Source organism: Octopus bimaculoides, chromosome 20 (genome assembly GCF_001194135.2).
Source record: "Octopus bimaculoides isolate UCB-OBI-ISO-001 chromosome 20, ASM119413v2, whole genome shotgun sequence".
Lineage (NCBI taxonomy): Eukaryota > Metazoa > Mollusca > Cephalopoda > Octopoda > Octopodidae > Octopus > Octopus bimaculoides.
The window spans coordinates 36,316,608-36,340,039 of NC_069000.1; the positions used below are offsets into that span (position 1 = coordinate 36,316,608).

The window sequence follows — 23,432 nt, forward strand, 5'->3', positions numbered from 1 at the left end:
ACTGTTAGGGTGTGGCACTTTTTCACGCAGCTATCCTCATCCATTCTCACCACATGTCCATACCAGCGCAATCGTCTCTCTTGCACACCACAACTGATGCTTCTAATGTTCAGCTTTTCTCTCAAGATACTTACACTCTGACGGGTATTCACATTGACATTACACATCCAACGGAGCATACTGGCTTCATTCCTTGCGAGCTTACGTATGTCCTCAGCAGTTACAGCCCATGTTTCACTGCCATGTAGCATGGCTGTTCGTACGCATGCGTCATTATTTTAACAGACAGCCTGGATAGCTCTGCTCTGAATTCTCTCTTATGTGAGGGCATCACAGAGGAAGTTTTGAATTGTTTTGGAAATAAGCTGTAGGTAAAGCACATACAAAATAAGAGACATAGTGGAGTGGCAAGTTCCTAAACACAAGTGGCTAATTTATTAAGAATTAAGTGATAATATTGGTTTCAAATTGTGAAAAACCAGCCATTTTAGGGGAAGGGGTAAGTTGATTACACTGACCCCAGAGCTCAACTGGTACTTATTTTATCAACTGTGAAAGGATGAAAGGCAAAATCAACCTCAGTGGAATTTGAACTTAGAACCTAAAAACAGATAAGACGCACTGCTAATGATTCTGCCAGCTGTTCCATTGCCGGTTTCAAAGTCAGCAATCTAGAAGGCAGGGGACAAGTCAATTATACCCCAGTACTTGACTGGTACTTTATTTTATCAACCCCAATAAAAAATTGTAGAAATTTTTTTAAAAAGAAAGGTTGTCATCTTTTTTAAAAACTGTTTCTTTTGTCTTGAATTCTAAGGGCTCACAGGGCTGGTTACCTGGTTTCCATGCATATAAGTAACTAAGGTCGCAACACTCTCCCTGAATGGGATATTGGTCTGTTGCAAGGGTCAAGGCTAGCAATTCTGAGGGTAAGGAACAAGTCGAGTACATCAGTCCAGTACTTGACTGGTACTCTGACTGACTCTGAAGGGATGAAAGACAAAGTTAACCTTGACAGGATTTGAACTCAGAATGTAAAGAGCCACTATGCATTTAGTCCAAAGGGCTAATGATTCTGTCAGCTTGCTGCCTATTCTGAATCAATGTTGCTTTTTATTGATTCTGAAGTGAGGAAAAGTAAAGTCGATCTTGGTGGGATTTGAACTCACAATGTAAAGAGCTAGAAAAAATGCCACTAAGCATTTTGCCTCGAGTACTTAAATGATTTTGCCATCTTGCTGCCTATTCAGAATCAGTGCTGAAAGGACGAAAAGAAAATTTGAATTCAGTCAAAGAGATTTGTGTTAAGAGCATAGAGATTTAGTCTTAGGATGCAGAGGTTTGAATTCATGGAAAGAAATTTGAACTCCAGTATATATGAGTTGCTTGTAATGCACTGGTTTCAAATTTTGGCACAAGGCCAGCAAGTTTGGAGTACATTGACCAACCACATGGTCCCGGGTTCAGTCCCACAGCGTGACACCTTGGGCAAGTGTCTTCTACTATAGCCTCCGGCCGACCAAAGCCTTGTGAGTGGATTTGGTAGGCAGAAACTGGAAGAAGCCCGTCGTATATGTATAGATATATATATATATGTATGTGTGTGCATATGTTTGTCCCCCCAGCATCGCTTGACAACCGATGCTGGTGTGTTTGTGTCCCCGTAACTTAGTGGTTTGGCAAAAGAGACCGATAGAATAAGTACTAGGCTTACAAAGAATAAGCTCTGGGGTCGATTTGCTTTACCATAAAGGCGGTGCTCCAGCTTGGCCACAGTCAAATGACTGAAACGAGTAAAAGAGTATACTATCTACTGAGGTCAACTTTGACTTTCATCCTTTCAGGGTGAATAAAATAAATACCAGTTGAGTATTAGGGTCGATGTAATCGACATAACCCCTCCCCTAAATTGCTGCCTTGTGCCAAAATTTAAAACCAATAAATAATAATACACACACACACACATGATAGACAGATATTTCTATTACTTTTAAATTGTTTACATTTTCTGTATTATGTATTTCCAGAAGACGTGTTGTATATGTAATTATTAAATTATCTAAATTTTCAAGTCAACATTTAACATCCTAGAAAAAAAAAAAAATAAAGTGAAAGTATAGGAAAATAAACACTATTTTCAATCTTATAAAAATAAATCTATTTATCAAAAATTATGATGATATAACTGGAAAAATGAAAATAATTCTTTCTTCTTGAGGTACAGGGCCTGAATATCAGGTGAAGACGGGGGCAAATGGATTACATGAACCCCATTATTCAACTGGTACTTCATTTATCGATCCCGAAAAGATGAAAGGCGAAGACGACCTCGATAGTATTTGAGCTTAGAATGTAGTGCCGGAAGAAATGCCGCTAAGCATTTTGTCCGGCATGCAACGGTTCTGCCTGCTTGTCTCCTTAATCCTTTCTACTTATTTCTTTACTGCCCACAAGGGACTACACACACAGGGGACAAACAAGGACAGACAAACGGATTAAGTCGATTATATCGACCCCAATGCGTAACTGGTACTTATTTAATCGACCCCGAAAGGATGAAAGGCAAAGTCGACCTCGGCGGAATTTGAACTCAGAACGTAGCGGCAGACGAAATACCGCTAAGTATTTCGCCCGGCGTGCTAACATTTCTGCCAGCCCGCCGCCAGAAATTTTGTGAGGAAGGGGCTAGTCGATTACATCGAGCGCAGTACACAACTGGTTCTCATTCTATCGAACCCGAAAGGCTTGGAAAGCAAAGTCGACGACGGCGGAATTTGAACTCAGAACGTAAAGAACCGAAAGAAATGCAACCGAACATTTTGGTAAAAATAAAGTCAACTTCATTAGCAGCAAGGGAAAAGAACGACAGGGAAAAGGGAAAGCAAAGTCGAAATCTTCCCAAAAACATGCTGGGTAATTTGCGACCAGGTCAGCAAATGACCCGGAAGTAGAAATCTGACTGACGTTTTATACAACATTCCTCCTCCCTCCTCCGACATTGTATGTCTTTTCTTCATATATTATTATTCCTCGATCCCTTCTCTCTGCCTGTTTATATTTTTCTCCTCTTCCCGCTCCACTTTCGGTTCTGTTGAGGGAAAACGCTTCTATTACCATTAAGACAGTAAGAGGTTTCTTTTTTAAATGAAACCATATTAACCTGGAGATAAGCGATAACCAACTGTGGAATCTCTCTCTCTCCCCCCTTCGGTCTGTTTCTCAAACATTATCATTGATGCTGTTAAATTATTTGTAAATTAATTACTCATTTCTTTTCGACCCTATTCTCTCTCATTTTTGTTTTTAACTTTATTCTTTATGTAACGCACACCAAACTCTACTACAAAGCCATGGTTTGTGTATATAACGACAGTGATGTCTAAGTAGTAAAAAAAAAAGTAAGCTTTGAAGCTTTTTTTTTTTTTTTTAACCCATATTTATTGAGAGAAATCCTCCCCCGACTCTTCGACTGCTCGAACAGTATCAGTTGTTAGCTATGGAGCATCTGATCCCGGTCATTAACAAATTACAGGATGTCTTCAATACAGTCGGTTCGGAAACCATTCAACTTCCACAGATCGTGGTGATCGGAAGTCAGGTAAATAAATGTCTTTTTTTTAAAACAACACCTCTGCTGCTATTAATTACATGTATTACTAAGTTTAATGAGTGAGTATATATTTATGTTTGCGAGTATACATTGAATGCTAACTACTTCTCTGACCGTACTAAGTTTACTTAAATCTGACCTGTTTGATTATTTAAATTGAAACTATAGCTATTCCAGTCCTTATTTTTATATTTCTGTATCTATTTTAAAAGTAACTTGATAGAAAATTTGTCATATATTTAATTGAACATATCTTACAGTCTTACAAGAAAATCGTTAGTAATACTATTACTATTTCAATCTCTCTCACACACAGTTGTATATATTTCACGGTTTTGTGTCGTCAGAAAATAACGACTTGCTTCTCCTAATATCTTGTCACATTTTCGATATCGATATGCTTGATAAAAAATATCGAATCGTTTTATATTTAGCTATATTGCTTGATCTATTCCGCTTTCTCTGCTCTTATGTCACTGACCTTCAAGAAGAACATTCAGTTTGTGACTCCTTTTTGCTTTTCAAGCACAACATATATCGCATCTTGAAAATTTATACAAGTGAAATATCGATAGGGTTCTTTATTGCTATTTTTCTGAGAAATCTCGAATATTTTATTATTATTTCAGAGTTTCTAATAATTGTAAAAGAACAAGTGCGAACTGCTCGACATCATTAGTGGCCGGCTCTACACCATATTTCATATTAAGAAATAATTAACAGGGACTTGCATATTAGATTAATTACAAGCCTTGTACGTCTTCTGTATGATATTTATATATTGACTAACTTTATATTAAGTCTATTATCATATTTTTGAGCATTGGCTTCTGCATTTATTGCAAGCTTATCGGGGACAAGAAAGACATTGATTGATTTCCCTCCTATTTTTATTTCTTTTTCTGTTGATAGTAAAAACAGATGACTAGGGGCTGTTCATTAGAGATTTTTTCAATAGTGAAATTAAAAAAAGGAAAAGAAAGCAATTTAAGCACATTGCCTTTCTGATAATGAATGAAAAAGACAATTTTCCGAACTGTTGAATACGTTTTCCTCTGAATGAATTGTCACATGATATAATAACACTACATACTGTTATCGGGGAACCCAGTTGAAGTAATATATATATATATATATATATATATTACCTAGCTGCATGGATCGTCTTTAATTTGAGTATATGGACCTGTTACTGCAACCATAAAGACATTTCGCTTCACTTCACGCCATTGTGAAAGAAATGTCTGAGTGTCAAGACATCCCTTCTTAATATATATATATATATATATATATATATATAAATATACACATACATGAGACTTTATGCCTATCTGAGAAATCAATTTAATACACCACCAGAGGTGTCTTTGGAAACCACACACACACATATCTACACATATATACATATCCCCTCTTCTCACTGCAGATACTGTTGCCTTACACTCCCACCATTTGCATCTCCGTCAGGATTTGTGCATCTGCAGTTCTACGTGCACCCGCTTCGGTCGATGGTAGTCAGGGCGATAGATTATAATCTGCAAATATATGGCAGTCAACCTTGCGAACAGTAGTATCATTTCTCTTTTCATCTCGAACATTTTTTGGAGGACAGACAACCCGCTATCTTCCTCATTTCAACTGTAAACTAGTAGCTTTATTCTCCGTGTTATCAGGTTTTCTAGACGATCGTTTACATTCATGGAGGAAATGTTTTCTACAGCTTGCTCATGTTCACCGCGTGTCCTTCACTAAAATAATCATAATAATGGACTTGTTCCAGGTCTTTCATTAAAGCATTGCCAAGGTTAAAGTGGATGTGTATAATAATAATAATAATATTTTTTTTTCGGTCGACAATTATCATTAGCGCACACACACAAAGCATTAATTAAAATATTGCTAGCTATTAGTATACCGCAGTGTTTTTTCTGTATGGGCGGGGTTCAACACTTTTTTTTTCTCTTTTAAAAATGTTTTGTAACAGTACCTGCCAAAATATATCTGCTATTTCTTAAATTAAGTCGGAATCAGCTGTCGTTGTTTGGAAAAAATGCAACTGAAAGTAAATTAAAGATGACCTAGCAGTTCCCCAATATGTTGTTATTCGAGAATCGTTGGTCGATGTTTCGTTCGTTGTCGTCGTCTAAGCAGCACTCGAGTCTGCTGCAATGTCAGTTTCAATTCCTGACTATCGTCATTTCATTCCATTTCATTGATGTTAATATCTCTGAGAAATGCATGGACCCCCAACATCATCTCAGTTTAAAAAAAAAATTTTTTTTAAGTAAATGTCTTCTGTTTAAGAAATCAATAGAAGTTGAATGATTTATTAAGCCCTCTTGTCAAATACCTAGTAAAGCCTTTTGCATTGTGCGTGCGAAGTTGCTTTATTGTCGATTTCTCCGCTCCGATTACCCAGCTGATTAAGTGTATGTGTATATATATTTTGTGTGTGTGTGTGTATATATATATATATATATATATATATATATATATATATATACATTATATATATATTTATATATAATGTATATATAGTTGTCCCGCGGGCAGAGTCGTTGAGGCGTTGAATAGATTGCTTTATGGTATTCATTCCGACATTCTGCCTGCACTCTGAACTAGAATTCTCTTGAAGTCAACTTCGCCGTTCATCCTTTCGGGGTCGATAAATTAAATACTGGTGGCGATTCTTCTCTTTTCCTCCTGGAAGAAATCGACCGTGGTCAGACCTGGATGGTGATGGGTTCCAACCTGATCTAAAATTGCTCTAGACACGTCGAATGTCACGAAGGCACTCCTACAAAACCCATCAAAGAGTGGCATGGCTACCTATCCTCGAAGCATGATAGGCAAGTTCGACCCTCGGCGAGATTTGAACTCAAAACGCAAAGGGAAGCTACTAAATACTGCAAAGCATTTTTGTCTGGAACTCTACAGATTCTAAAATAATATCTTTATAATTCATACTAGACCGATGTTTTTTATTTTTTTATTATGGTAAATCAGTTTTACAGGAGTATTTAACAGCCCTAGAGTGTTGGACGGCAAAGTTACATCTGGTAGAATTTGAAGTCAGATCATAGAGACCCAAAGCTAGACCAAATAAATACTGGTAGACGTTTTAGTCCAGTATTCTGGTCCTATTACTAGTCCATCCACTGCCTAAACAGTCATTAATAATGTCTTGGAGGAAAGCTTAAAGGTTTTTGGTTGCTTTATTGTCTATACTACAGGAGAGGCCAGTTGGTTATTGCTATTGTGGTTGTACTTTCTCGTGCATTCTACCTGACCATTTGGATATTACCATGCAGTCTACCTGTAACCCTAATCCTAAACCCTAACCTGTAACCTAACTCTAACCACATCCTAACTCTAATCCTAAACCCTAGCTCTGGTCCCTACTCTAACCTTAATCCAGATCAGGTCATTTCACAGCATACACTGTAGATATTGCAGGAGACCACATGCTAAAGCAGCACCCCTATTTTGATTTGAGTTGATCCTGTGCAAATCTAAGACTTTTCACTCCTGTGGGTACCTCAGATTACTTAAAATAATGTGTCCATTATCTTTAAGGGTACAGTTTTCAGGAAGTTTGTGTGCTATCTGTGGCAGTTAAGCAACTGCATAGAAGTTGACTTGGCTTGAGTTGTTTGTGATTTATAGCATTTAAATGCCGAACAAAGCACAAACATTTCTCTAATTACAATGTTTATTAACATTTCTCGGTGATCCATACAGAGTGTGACTCTTTTGACGCCAACCCACAAGAGACTGTTCCTGGTTCTATGATTGCAAACTCCCTGTTTTAAAGTGATCTAAATTAAAACCTTCCACGCAAAACTTTGTTAATTTGTTCCAAACCCCAGCTTGATAATGATATCATCATCATTGTTTAATGTCCACTTTCCATGCTAGCATGGGTTGGACGATTTGACTGAGGACTGGTGAACTGGATGGCTGCACCAGGCTCCAACCTGATCTGGCAGAGTTTCTACAGCTGGCAGCCCCTTCCTAACGTCAACCACTCCAAGAGTGTAGTGGGTGCATTTACGTGCCACCGACACGAGGGCCAGTCAGGCGGTACTGGCAACGGCCATGCTCAAAATGGTGTTCTATTATTTACAAATTTAACTGAAACAAAGACATTGCTGTTCCAACAGAAATATAGTAATGAAAGAGTTTAGAAGAAAATGGAATAACTGATACTGATTGAATGAAATTCCTTTATTCTGAAGTAAAAATCATTAGATTTTTTTCCTGTAAAATTTTACTGGAAAACATGTAATTTTCTTTCTTTTTCTTCTTTTTTTTTTGAGAATAAATTGTCTTTCCTGTAACTCTTTTGAATCCATTTTAGAGGTCAGTGTTGGGTTATGTCGGTAAAGCATGAGTAATTTAAATCGGTTTGAGGCAATTTCATGTTGCTTTCACTAACACCTCCCTCTGACAGACAATAGAGATTTGTCATTCACAGTGAAATTTCTGCTGCTAATTGTGATAGGACTTCTTAATTTGTAACGTCTCTTGGTAGTAAGAAAAATCAAAAAATTCTTTTGGCAAGCTGGAAAAAGGTAAATTTTGATGATGATACACAGTTGGCTGAATACATATACAGGTATGGTGGTGTAGTTATGAAGTTCTCTTTATAACCACATGGTTTCAGGTTCAATTAATGCCTTTGACCGCAGCACTTGACTGGAATTTTATCAGTCCTGGAGGAATGAAAGGCAAAGTTGAACTTGGCAGGATTTATACTAGGGTTTCTGATTTAGATATGAAGCCAGCAATTATGTTTTTAGGGTTGCATTGACACTACTACTTGACTAGTACGCTATTTTTTTTTCTTATCCCCCAGAGTGATTGAAGGCACTGTTGACCTTGGTAGAATTTGAACTCAAAATGTAAAGAACCAGAACAAATACCACAAAGCATTTTCAGCTCTCTAAAGATTCTGCCAGCTTGCCAATAATAATAAGTTCCTTACATTAGTAGTGATCAAAAGTTTTTTTTAGGGGAACGGTTTGGTCAAATTAATCCTATTTTGATGGTACTTATTTTATTGATCTAAAAGAATTTGAACTCAGCCATAGTTCAAAGGTAATTGCTTGATTTGTCACAGAGCATACAAAAAAATTCAATGTAACATATAAAAAAAAAAATCATTGCATGCATTATTGTGTATGTTTTTTTTTCTGTTAGTGTAGATTGGCAATCTCTCATCCCACTTTAATTCTTCTTACCTTCACTGTCTCCTCCTTTTTGCCGAGGGTTTTACATCTGGGTATTCATCCTAACATAAACAACTTTGCAGCTGAAGCTGGGTGCATTTTCTTTTCTTTGGGGACCATTGACACTTGGAGTTCTCTAAGAATTCTAAAGAGTCCCATCTACTCCTGCCTTGTTGCCATTTGTTCCTATTGTAAATAAATAGTACCCCTGTTTGAGATAGCAGATTATCAGCCTATAATATAGGAATATGTTAAGCTTCATTTTTCATCTTTTGTATACTTTGTAAGACTACAGTTGTCATGTAGCTCCAGTCAATGCTGCCGAAGCAGACATTGCAGAAGCCTCCTGCACCAGTTAGCACATCCTTTGCACATTCATGCAACCTACTTGCATTGCCAACCAAAACTCCCTCAGAGCATGCCCTGTCATCTTAAAAAGGAACAAATGTTATTTTGTAGAAGTCACTCCTGAAACAACATCATAATATCTTCATAAACTGCAGGAGTTCATAGAACCAGTATTTAGTTTGTATTTCTGTATTGTTAACTCTTTGGCATTCAGATTACTCTGTTAAATGTAATGCATATTTATTCACATTGTTTTAAATTAATCATGCATGATCTTGTAGCTTTAAGATTTTGATGTGATTGTTTATTTTTAGAATCACATTGCTGGATAGGTGTGATAAGCTACACCTGACCAGTCTGCGCATAGAATAAATTGAATATTTAGGCCAGTTATGGCCAGTTTAACTGCTAAAGGGTTAAATAGATGAATTAATTACCTCCTTGATAGTGCATTAGTCTGTTGTAGATGAGTCTTTTCAGAAGGCCTGGTGCATGTTCTTTAGCTCAGCTATGAGATAGTAGGCCGAAAACCTTGTCCATTCGAATAATTTTCCTTATTCTTGCTGTCCACCTCACAACTGAGCTTTTGCCTTTTTTTCCTCGGATAACTTGTATGACAGCAATGCTCATTTACAACTGGGTGCACACACACACACATGCATGCACATGTATGCATACACACACACACACACACACACACACACATACATGATGGGCTTCTTCCAGTTTCTGTCAACCAAGTCCACTCACAAGGCTTCAGTGGGCTTGGGACTATAGAAGACACTTACCTGAGGTGCCATACAGTGGGATTGAACCTGAGACCACATGGTTAGGAAGCAAACTTCTTAACCACACAACCACACCTGTTCCTCTTTTCTATATTCTTCATTCCTATCTGTTACTTCAATGTGCCTACCAGTCTATTATTTGAGTCTATTATTTTTGTTATTTCCCATCCAAATCTAGAATTGTTGTTTGTAAAACTGGTACAAATTTTGAAAGCCTGAAAATGGTGTTTGCATAATTTGACAGGACTTGTTATTCTTTTATTTCTTTCACTTGTTTCAGTCATTTGAGTGCAGCCATGCTGGAGCACCGCCTTTAGTCGAAGAAGGAGCCTGGTGTTGCCATCCGGTTTCACCAGTCCTCAGTCAAATCGTCCAATCCATGCTAGCATGGAAAGCGGACGTTAAACGATGATGATGATGATGATGAAATCGATCCCAGGATTTATTCTTTGTAAGCCTAGTACTTATTCTATCGGTCTCTTTTGCCGAACTGCTAAGTTACGTGGACGTAAACTCACCAACATCAGTTGCCAAGCAATGGTGGGGGATCAAACACAGATACACAAACATATATCTATACATGACATGCTTCTTTCAGTTTCCGTCTACCAAATCCACTCACAAGGCTTTGGTTGGCCCGAGGCTATAGTAGAAGACACTTGCCCAAGGTGCCATACAGTGGGATTGAACCCGGAACCATGTGGTTGAGAAGCAAGCTTCTTACCACACAGCTATGCCTAACTTTTGTTCTATGATTTGTAGCTTTGGTTAATATTGCAATGAACGTATTTCAATTCTTTTATCTTCTTTCAGTCATTAGACTGTGGCCATGCTGGGGCACCGCCTTGAATTGTAGTCTAATGTATCAACCCCAGTACTTATCTTCTTTTTAAGCCTGGTACCTATTGTATCAGTCTCTTTTGCTGAACTGCTAAGTTACAGGGACATAAACACACCAACACTGGTCGTCAAACAGTGTTGGGGGACAAACATGGACATAAAAAAAATATATACACATATGTATGTACACATGACAGTCTTGCTTAACTTTCCATCTACCAAATTCACTCACAAGACTTTGGTTGGCCCAAGGCTATAGTAAAAGACACTTGCCCAACCCAAAACCATGTGGTTGGGAAGCAAACTTAAGGTGGCAGTATCTTCTACTGCCCCAGCCTGATCAATGCCTTGTGACTGAATTTGGTTGGCAGAAACTGCGGTGAGCTGGCAGAAACGTTAGCATGCCGGGCGAAATGCTTAGCAGTATTTTGTCTGCCGCTATGTTCTGAGTTCAAATTCTGCCGAGGTCGACTTTGCCTTTCATCCTTTCGGAGTCGATTAAATAAATACCAGTTATGCACTGGGGTCGATGTAATTGACTTAATCCCTTTGTCTGGCCTTGTTTGTCCCCTCTATGTTTAGCCCCTTGTGGGCAATGAAGAAATAAGAAACTGCGTATGCCTTTGTGTTTGTTCTCCATTGCCACTGCTTGACAACCAGTGTTTGTTTACATCCCTGAAACATAGCTGTTCAGCTAAAGAGACCGCTAGAATAAGTTACCAGGCTTAAATAAGTGCCAGGACGAATTTGTACAGCTGAAGGCATGCCCCAGCATGGCTACAGTACAATGATTAAAATAAGTAAAAGATAAAAAGATTGTCATCACAGATTATATTATCATTCAATATGTTCTTTTCCTTTTCAAGCCAGTGGGATGTGACCAAGAGAAATTTGACTGCTATTTCTAGAAGTTGAGTGGTCACTTAGGACAGGAATCCTTACCATTTTACACTTCATGTGCCAATTTTTCATGCTTGAGATCAAATGCACCATATGCCAATTATTAACTATTGAGATCAGATATGTCTTACAAGTCTTACAATTCCAGGCAATTCTTGTATAAAATATAATCCTTTCTACTATAGGCACAAGGCCTGAAATTTGGGGGAAGGGACTAGTCGATTACACTGACCCTAATGTTTCAATGGTACTTAATTTATCGACCCCGAAAGGATGAAAGGCAAAGTCAACCTTGGCAGAATTTGAACTCAGAATATAGTGATGGACGAAATACCGCTAAGCATTTTGTCCAGTGCGCTAACGATTCTGCCAGCATGCTGCCTTTCTTGTATAAAATATAATATAAATGCTTTTACCATTTTTTTTTCTTTTTACATGTAATTTATTTAATATAACAAACATAAATGACTTTGAGACTGTTTTGATTTCCCCAAGCTTTTACTGTTTATAAGTGGCTGTGTGGTTAAGCTTGCTTCCCAGCTATGTGGACTTAGGTTTAGTCCCACTCTGTAGCATCTTGTGCAAGTGTTTTCTATTATAACCTTGGGCCAACCAAAGCCTTGTGAGTGGATTTGCTTGATGGAAACAGGAAGCTTGTCATATCTCATCATCATTTAGTATCTGTTTTCCATGCTGGCATGTATTGGATAGATGTATGTGGGTATAAATATATATATATTTGTGTTTGTTCCCCATCACTGCTTGACAACCGTTCTGAGTTTGTTTACATCCCCATAACTTAGGAGTTTGGCAAAAGAGATCAATAGAATAAGTACCAGGCTTTAAAAAACATGGGTACTGGTGTTGATTTGTTCGACTAAACCCTTCAAGGTGGTGCTCCAGCATGGCCACTGCCTGGTTAATGACTGAAACGAGTACAAGATAAAGTGAATTAGTTCCTGAGAGCAGTAAAGAATCGGTCAGTTGTAAGCTCTCTCTTTGTTTTTTCTATATCGATTTGTTTATGTTGCTCCAACATGGCCTCTGTCCTATAACTGAAACATGTACAAGATATGTTGTTCTGAAACAATGGATGTTGTAACTTTGGACAAATTTTCTTGCTTCTGAAAAATGTCGACAGGGTGATAATAATCAATGATTGCTAGACATTAATCATATCAACAACATACGGAATTGGGGAAAGCTCATCCAATTTCATTTTCAATGAATTTGTTTCCAAGTCAGTAACTTCTATTTTGTATGTTACTAAGCATTTTTTCATATTTTCAACGGGTTTATGTCAGTATGCAATCTTCTTGTTTCGTAAAAAAAAATCATGAAAGCGGCTTTGAATATTTATAAAATCACAATAGTAAAATGTAATAATAGTAAAGTCATGCATACAACTTTCGATAAACATGCAATAACCTGATTTTTTTCCATCATTTCCCTTTTTGTTTTTTCACTTCACTGACGTTTCTGTTGTGGCTTTTCCGTTGTCTTTTAACATACGTTGTTTCAGAAGTGACTTTGGCAATATATTTGGTAAAGGAGATTTAGCTGCCATTTCTAGCATGTTGAGTAACTATGTAGAGGCACCCTTGTCAATTTATCTTTACCTCTATCTTTTACTTTGGAGGATTTAATCGAATTAATCAACCCTGGTACTTATTCTATCAGTATTTTTTTGCTGAACTACTAAGTTACAGGGGGTATAAAAACCCAAATCATTCAAACAGCTTTCAATAGACTTGCAATAACCTGATTTTTTTTTTCCAGCATTTTTGAAATAAATTATTAATCCCAGCTCAGTTACTCCGCTTTTTCAAAACTTGTTCAAGTCCATATTCTCTAGCTGAAAGATGATGAACGGTTTTAACCCTTTGGTATTTAAACCAGCCATATCCAGCTCAAGAGGTTCTACCTGTTTAATGTTCAAACCGGCCAGATCTGACCTCTCACACCTCCCCAACAATGTCATTCAAAACATAAACAATCAAGATAATGCATGATTAACTCAAACAATGTGAATAAATAAGCATTATATTTGAGAGTAATCTGTTTGTTGAAGGGTTAATGTCGTAAATCTATTGATGTGATTTACTAACTTTGGGAACAATTTTTTTTCTTGTCCTACAAATTCAAATTTAGATTGCTGCTTATCACCATTGTTTTAATGTCGACTTTTTCATGCTTGTATGGGTTGGATAGAGTTTTGTTGAGGCAGATTTTCTACATTTGGACATACCTTCCTGTCATCAACCCTCAGCTGTTTTCAAGCAAGGTAATATTTCCCAGTGGCCAGACAATGTTTACACAAAATATTGAAGATGAATGACATTGCTGACACTCATTCATAATCATCACTCAATACCAAGATAAAGACACGTACACTCACACTCACACACACAAAAGCTCTCTTAGATTAGTAAAGAATAATCAACCATTCTAACTCACTGATGAGATCAGTGGGACAAAATGCTTCACAGAATCCAGAAAATATTTCACAATGAGCAAAGAGCCTTTCCCCGAGCATCAGGATATTGCTTGTCTTTCACTCGACTCCACTTGGGCTATCTCCCATTGCTATCGTGTTTTCCTGGGACACTCTGCACTACATCTTCCTTGGTCTTCCTCTCGGCCTTCCTTCTCCTTCTGGCAGCTTTTCCATCACAGTGGTAATATGTGTCTCTTGTAGTAACCAAAGCTCATGGCCTGTACACCATATCTGCCACTTAGTCACCATCTCCTGTTGACTTCTCATGCTAGCTCTCCTCATTGCCTCTTTGTTTCTCATTTTGACCCCATAAGAGATGCCCAGAATTGAACAAAGGCAGTGTTGATGGATCAAGTCTAGCACATACACCTAATGGGCTTCTTTCAATTTCCATCTAACAAATCCACTGGGGCCCTAGTAGAAGGCGCTTGCACAAGGTGCTACACAGTGGGACCAAACCCCAAACCATGCAGTTTGGAAGTAAACTTCTCAAGCACATAGCTACATCTACAGTTATATCAAGTCAAAATGGTAAACCAAGTAGCCACTCTTACCACATAAAAGGGCTCTGTCTTCAGGCAGTTCATTTTTCTCTTGTAGAAAATTATGAACAATATTTTTTAGTTTTCAAAAGCTACTCGGAATCTATGCTAAAAGTCTAGCAGCCCTCATTACAGAAGACAGGATCACCGTACTCCAAATCTAACCTTTTGTAATATTCTCTGGATTCTGTGAAGCATTTTGTTCCATTGATCTCATTGATTAGTCAGAATGACTGATTATTCCTTGCTGACTACCTCTGACCATGAAAAGGTCATTTGATAATATGGTGCATTGATTAAGAAATTATAGCTTCTGAGAACACATAACATAACATTCTAATAACAGATCAACAGGATTGATTTAAGAGTTCTGTAAACAGTTTCAAATTCAGATGATTGATAAACTCATTTAGTTGTACAATTGTTCTTACTGCTCTGTATTTAACATTTCCCCCTTTTTTTTCACTTCACTGGTGTTTCTGTTGAAGTTTTTCCATTGTCTTTTGACATGTGTTGTTTCAGAAATGACTTTGGCAACATATTTAGTGAAGGAGATTTAGCTGCTATTTCTATCATGTTGAGTAACTATGTAGAGGCACCCTTGTCGATTTATCTTTATCTCTTACTTATCTCTTAGTTCAGTCATTGAACTGTGGCCATGCTGGGGTACCATTTTGAAGGATTTAATCGAATAAATCAACCTTAGTACTTACTCTCTCAGTATTTTTTGCTGAACTACTAAGTTACAGGGGGCATAAATAAATCAAAACTGGTTGTCAAGTAGGAAGTGGGGACAAACATAGACATGCACATGCACACATGCATGCACACATACACACATGCAGACACATACATGCATGCACACACACACGCACACATAATGAGTTTCCAATAAATTTCCATCTACTAAATTCATTTACAAGGTATTGGTCAGCCTGGGGCTATAGAAGATACTTGCCCAAAGTGCCATGCAGTGGGACTGAACCAGAAACCACGTGGTTGAAAAGTAAGCGTCTTAACCACACAGCCATGTCTGTATCTGCTCATCCATGCTTGTGAAACTTTCTTTGCTTCAAAGGTTCCTACAAGATCTGTTCAAGCAGAACTAGCTTAACCTTGAGCTTGATTTAATCGATTCAACATCACTACCTGGCACTTCATTGCCATCCACTTGTAGAGTCTCCTGCCAGTGGCATATAAAAAGCACCCACTAACCTCTCGGAGTGGTTGCCATTAGGAAGGGCATCCAGCTGTAGAAACCTTGCCAGAACAGATTGTAGCCTGGTGCAGCCTCCTGGTTTGCACTTGTTTACTCTTTTTTGAAAAAGTGCATCATATGCCATTACATACATACGATAGATTTGCCTTTTCTTTATTACTGTTCAGTCTGTTCTTGTACTAGTCTCATTTTTTCTCTCGATTGTACTCATCTTTCACGCCTGCTCATTTATACACCAGCAGCTCATGTTGCTGACACAACTGAATTAAGCAGTATTTTCAAAATAGTGTCGAAATTGTGATGATTTTTGGTTAATAATTGATAAGGGGTTGAGCATATCTATGTCCAGTTTTTTCTTCTTGTTTTCTGTATGTTCTTTCGTCATCCTTTCATGCCGCATTTTATTATGTATATGTGGTATTGATGCAAAAGTCTAATGTTCACTTTATTGGCTATTTCCTATAAACTCCCTACCTAGGTGAGGTCACTGAAAATTTTGACATTTGAGTTATTAGACCTTGTGAATCACACTATGCATATGGCATTCAGGTATTGAACTGCTGACCCTATATTCATGTTTCAGTCATTGTATTTTACTCTTTGGTACAGTATGTTTTGCTATAATTATTTCTTGGAACATAGGTTCCACGCCTATTTTGTGGTGAGGAGTAACACTTAGCTATAAGATTATTCATGTAAAACATCCTAATTTAAATAAAGCATTTCATTTATGCTGTCATGGTAAAACGAATCTTTATTATCTTTTATTTGTTTCAGTCATTTGACTGTGGCCATGCTGGAGCACCATCTTGAAGGGTTTGGTTGAATGAATCACTCCCAGTACTTCTTTTAAAGTTTGGTAATTTACAGACTTATAAAGAAATCAACATCAGTTGTCAGGCAGTGGAAGGGTGTACAAAATACAGATACACACAAGTGTGTATATGTATATTTATATATATATATATGTGTGTGTGTGTGTGCAGGTGTGTGTGTGTTTATTTGATGGATTTCTACACAGTTTCCATCTACTAAATTCACTCACAAGGCATTAGTGCCCCACTATAGTCACAGCCCAGAGACTAAAATGGGTAAAAAATAGATGAAAAAACAGAAGAAAAAAAACATGATAGTAAACAGCTGGAACGCACGTTTGGTAGATCAAGTATAGCCTAAAACTAAACAAATTAAACCTTCTAGAATCAAGTGGGCAACAAATCAGCTGCCTTGGGTTTGAACTTCAGAACTATGATTTGAGCTTGCCGGTCTAGTACCATTTATTCACTAAGTTATTTCATTTGGATACCCAATGGTATAGTAGTAAGAATTGTGTTTGTTTTCAGTGAGTTTAACTGAACCGAACTGTGTAGTGTGTAATTTTTGGAGGTTATACTATTACTCATGTTTGTATTAGTGGTTCCTTGGTAACCCACTTACCTACTACTTTCGTTGTCCTTGTTTAGCCTTGATTATCCCCTGATTGTACAAACTTTTATGATTGATGACTTTTGAGGTACCATGTAACCTTGACTACCACAAGTAAACATTCTCATCAGCTTGATAAGCATCGTGAGCATTGACTGTGGTTATCCTCTTTCTATGTATCTATCCCACTCTTACAAATGACACCATTGGCTTTTATTTAGAAATTGTGTCTGACACTGGCTGAAATGAGGGACAACAAGATCACAGCTGGAATATCGTTGATCGTAGGCTTATTTGATCAAGATTGACCTCATTATTATGTGCTGCAACAAGTTCCCGTTTGCACTTTACTCCTTATTGCCTACTCGTCCCTTGACAATGGCATCTGTTGCTGGTATTACTGTGTGCAATTAAAAACATGTATGATGTATATTAAACAATCAAGGGTTAAGAACCTATATAATCTGAGATGATATCTTAATTGTGTCTGATAATCTGAGAATTATGCTGCTCCAAAGTATTGGTTGGATAGATGTAGTAAGTCCATAGGCGGCGAGCAGGCAGAAACATTAGCATGTCGGGGTGAAATGCTTAGCGGTATTTCGTCTGCCGTTAGATTCTGAGTTCAAATTCCGCCGAGGTCGACTTTGCCTTTCATCCTTTCAGGGTCGATAAATTAAGTACCAGTTACTCACTGGGGGTCAATGTAATCGACTTAATCCCTTGTTTGTCCCCTCTATGTTTAGCCCCTTGTGGGAAGTAAAGAAATAAGATGTAGTAAATCCACATGTGTGTGCCATAATAAAACAATACAAATAACAAAAAATGACAAAAATCCAAATTATGTTCAGTTAATATTAGGTTGGCGGAGTAGTGATCTGGCAGAATCGTTAGCATGCCAAGCAAAATGCTTTGTGGCATTTCATCTGTGTTTACATTCTGAGTTCAAATTCCTCCAAGGTCAGCTTTGCCTTTTGAGGTCGATAAACTAAGCACCAGTTAAGCACTGGGGTCAATATAATCAACTTACCCTCCCCTGAAATTGCTGGCCTTTTGCAAAAATTTGAGACCTGTATTAAGTTGGTACTCTTCGTCTTTGTTTAATGTCCATCTTCCATGCTAGCATAGGTGGGGGACAGTACCACAAGAGCTGACCAGGCTGAAGCCTGCACCAGACTTCTGTGACTGTTTTGGCAGGGTTTTTACAGTTGGATGCCCTTCCTAACACCAACCACTTAGCAGAGAAGTAAAAAAGTTATTGAGTTAGAAACAAAACACATAAATCTAGCCCACATTTTTTTTTCTGGCTCTCTTCTCTCTTTTTTAATATCCATTCCTCTCTTCTCAGTCTCTCTTGGATTTTCCTCTAATATTCAATGCAGGACACTATACTCTTTAACTTTTTCTGTTTGAGTGTCAACCCAATAATATGGACATCCCTCAGACTTCTTTTGCTTTTTGAATTTGCTTTGCAATACATGTGATATATATGTTGTTTGTTGATGTGTATTAGAGGTCTGCCTGGCACTCCTTCAGTTACAGCGACAAGTGTTCCAGTTGATTTGATCCAATCAACAGAACAGCCTGCTTGTGAAATTAATGTGCAAGTGACTGAGTACTCCACAGACACATGTGCTCCTAATGTAGTTTTTAGGGAGAGTCAGCATGACAGTATGACAAGGCTGGCCCTCTGAATCATAGGTGCTACTCATTTTTGCCATGGAATAAAGTGTTCTTCCTCAAGGACACAATGCACCACCAGGAATTGAATTCATGACCTTACGACCATGATCCAAATACTCTGGCCACTAAGCCACGTATTAGGAGTAAATAAAGGGACCCTCTTTAGGTTTTCCACTTTTAGCAACTGCTCCCTGATCTTCATGGATGATGTGGGATTCCTGTCTAATAAGGGAATAACTTAAGTCCTTGTCACTGCAAAGAAGCAAGGTGTTTGTGTCTTATATTTATTGCTTCATTTCTGCCTTATCTTTATTGGTTTATTCAATGGTTTGTATGTATTCCATAAGACTCTCTCCTATCCTGTGTATCATTCAGTCTTAACTCTTTTGTTACCATGTTTCTTTATTGCCCACAAGGGGCTAAACATAGAGGGGACAAAGGGATTAAGTCAATTACATCGACCCCAGTGCATAACTGGTACTTAATTTATCGACCCTGAAAGGATGAAAGGCAAAGTCGACCTCGGCAGAATTTGAACTCAGAACGTAACGGCAGACGAAATACTGCTAAGCATTTTGCCCGGCGTGCTAACGTTTTGCCAGCTCACCGCCTTTACCATATTTCTGTTAACATATGCTGCCTTTGTTTCAATCAGTTTTTGAAATAATGAAGCATTTAGTAAAATAACTTTCTCGTTATTAAACTGGGAATAATTTAGCATGAAATTTTGTTGGAAGATTATAATTTAGAACACTTTAGAACAGTAAGTCTATATCATGGAACCTCCTGGAGTGGTCTCAGGCAGGTTGGTATCAAAGGGGTTGTAATAGTGATTGTGTTTATTCCAGGGCGGTGGAGTCGAAACAAAAAACCTCAACTCCTCTATGTAATTAAGTGATTGCAGTCTATTATACCGACTCCAACTCCAGCTACCCCTTAATTGTTTCCGACTCCACAGCCCCGGTTTATCCCCACCCCCCTCTTTTTTTTTTTAGTTTTACAATGGTTGAGTTGACATCTGATTGATGACTCTTGAGCCTGAGATTATTTCTTACTTCAAGTATTTTGCTGTTGTCGTTTTTAGTCTCAGATCATTTCTGACAGTAAATTTATGTTGAAAGGCATTCCAACTGTGACCATCACATCTTTTGTGTGTGTAGGTGTGCTTTGAGTTAAAGTAATTAATCCAGTTTTGTTGTTTTACTCATTTCAAGCAATATCTTTTATATGGTCAGTCAATTTTCTAGAAATAACCAATTTTCTTAGCACAGGCATAGCTGTTTGGTTAAGAATCTCACTTTGCAACCATGTGGTTCTAGTTCAGTCCCACTGCATGGCAGCTAGGGCAAGTGTCTTCTATTATAGCCCTAGGCTGAATAATGCTTTATGAATGAATTTGGTAGATGAAAACTGCGTGGAAGCCTTTTTGTTGTTTGTCCCCTTACCAATGCTTGACAACTGGTGTTGGTTTGTTTACATCCTCGTAGCTTAGTTGTTTAGTATAATTGACCTATAGAATAAGTACCAGACTTTAAAATTAATACTGAAGTTGATTCGTTTAACTAAACCATTATTCAAGGTGGTGTCCATGCATGGCTGCAGTCCAAGGTGATACACAGTGGGCCGTAACCATGTGATTGGGAAGCAAACTTCTTACCACACAGCCACAACTATATGTATCTCATCAGTAAATCATAAATCCAAAACAGAAGCACACTCTAAGTTGTAGAGTATTTTGATAAAGATAGTTATGGCTGGTCTATGGGGTTAGGGTTAGGGTTTCACATCCATAAAGTGCTTGGCTTTATAGCGTTTCTTCAGACCCTAGAGCATTAGGACCTGAAGAAAGACTGTAATGCAAGCACTTTATGGACATGAAGCCCAGGGTAACCCCATATGGAAGAACTTTAGGGCTGTGTGGTGCATGGAACCATTTTTTGCTATTCAGATGATGGTGTTGCAGGTATTTTGCTGCTGAGTAAGAGTTGTCCAGTTTGTGGGGGTGGGTGATTTTCATTGCCCAGTTTTAGTAGCACTATTTGACACTTGGGTTTCTTCTGCAAAGCGAACTCTGCTGCAACTATATTCTTCAGATTTCTCTCTCCACCTCACTCTCTCCACTTCTCTCTCTCTCTCCACCTCTCTCTCTCTCTCTCTCTCTCTCTCTCCACCTCTCTCTCTCTCTCTCCAATCACTTTTTGTTTAACGTCAATATTAGTACATGTTCAAGATGGGCAGTCAGGTGGATGGATATTGCCAGTATGGAAGAGTCTGCTAAGGTTTTGTGGCATTTTTGTCTTCCCTCCTGACTAATTTATGTTTTAAAAAATTGGTGAAATAGAGGAATTGATAAAGTGTGAGACAAGATACACTGAGTTCATGTCTTTTCATTCTTCCAAGCATAGTAAAATAATTACCAATCAAGTCCTGAAGTCATTTTAATATAAGGCTATAGCCCTGCCTCAAATTTGTGGTTTGTGCCATTGTTAGAAATTACTATTACAAAGGAATGGTATGCACAAACTTGCACACAGACACATTCATATATACACTCATACAACAAGCTTCTTTCAGTTTCTACCTACAAAATCCATTCACAAGGCTTTGGTCAATCTAAGGCGACAGTTGAAGATACTTGTCCTAAGTGCTGCACAATAGGACTGAACTTGAGACAGAATAGTTGGGAAGCAAGCTTCTTGATCACATAGCCATGCTTATGACTTTTTTTTTCATCTGTGGTGGTGGGTGCAAAAACGTCCTTGAAGTAATTGTATCAAGGTATATGATTTTCAAAACATCCTTGACTTCTGATATAAAATAGCTAACAAAAGCTTTTGGTGTAAAAAATGTTTAGTCATCTGTTTGTGTTAGCATATATTATTTATGTAGTGCTAGTTGTTTTGATTGTTTCACATATCTCATAGTAGATTGTATAGGTCTCCATGAGAATTCTGTGACTGTCTTGTAGCTGTTTTAGTATTTGTTGGTTGTAAAAGCAAAATAGTAAAATATCTAGATAATACAACTTAGATTTGAAAACAAAACAAAAATAGCGGTAACTATAAGATATTTGAATATTGTGCCCTTTCGCTTTGGAAAATTTTTTAATATAACATTTACCATATTTGATGGCATAAAAGATACACAGGAATATTAAAGGCACCCCATTTTCAGCAACATCTATTCAGGGGATAAAAAAAAGTTTTTATTGTATTAGAGCATGTAATATTTAATGCCATCTAGGGTGGTGAGCTGGTAGAATCATTGGCATGCCATGCAAAATGCTTAGCGACATTTTGTCTGGATTTATGTTCTGAGTTCGAATTCCACTGAGGTTGATTTTGCTTTTCATCCTTTTGGGGTTGATAAAATAGGTACCAGTTGCATACTGGGGTCAATGTAATTGCCTTAGACCCTTCTCTGAAATTGCTGGCCTTGTGCCGAAATTTGAAACCAATATTTAAAGCAATCGCGCAGAACATTACAAAACTTTACAAAAGTACCTTAGCTAGAGCATCAAACATTACTATATCATCATCATCATCATCATCGTTTAACATCCGCTCTCCATGCTAGCATGGGTTGAACGATTTGACTGAGGACTGACTGGTGGACCAGGAGGTGACACCAGGCTCCAATCTGATTTGGCAGAGTTTCTACAGCTGGATGCCCTTCTTAACGCCAGCCACTCTGAGAGTGTAGTGGGTGATTTACGTGCCACCGGCATGAGGGCCAGTCAGGCGGAACTGGCGACGGCCATGCTCAAAATGGTGTGTTTTACGTGCCACCTGCACAGGAGCCAGTCCATTGGCACTGGCAACGATCTCGCTCGAATGTCTTTAAGAGAGTCTGTGAATTAAAATTAGCCTATAGTCGTGAGCATCAGGAACAACTTTAACTGATGGGAAACCCAACTTTATATAAAGGATCCTGGGTGATTTCTTGAGACATTTTGTTTTTGAGAAAGAAATAAAAAATGCATGTAATATTTAAATCTAGCTCCTCCAAGGTCGACTTTGCCTTTCATCATTTCAGAGTTGATGAATTAAGTACCAGTTGCATACTGGGGTTGATCTAATTGACTGTCCCCATCCCCCAAATTTTCAGGCCTTGTGCTTAGAGCGGAAAAGAATATTTAAGTCTAGCAGTACATTTACAAAACCTCGTAAAAGTACTTTAGCTAGAGTAGAAAATATTGGATGTAAAGAATAAGTTATTACTGTGAAGTGAGACTAGGTAGCAGACCATATGGATTAAGATTAGCCTGTTGTAGTGAGTGTCGGGGACAAAATTAGCTTATGGGAGACTCACATACTAGATGTGAGGTGGGGTTTCTTTTTTTTTTTTTT

General features: G+C 37.9%; 1 protein-coding gene across 1 annotated transcript in view; it reads left to right on the top strand.

The window, feature by feature from the left end:
• The first annotated feature begins 2,983 nt into the window (after positions 1-2,983).
• Positions 2,984-23,432, top strand: part of LOC106867941 (dynamin-1-like protein) — a 73,730-nt gene continuing 53,281 nt past the window's right edge. Inside the window, exon 1 of the mRNA XM_052974925.1 lies at positions 2,984-3,598. Within this exon, the coding sequence (XP_052830885.1) occupies positions 3,497-3,598 (102 nt within the window). The 5' untranslated portion in view covers positions 2,984-3,496. The remainder of the gene's footprint in view (positions 3,599-23,432) is intronic.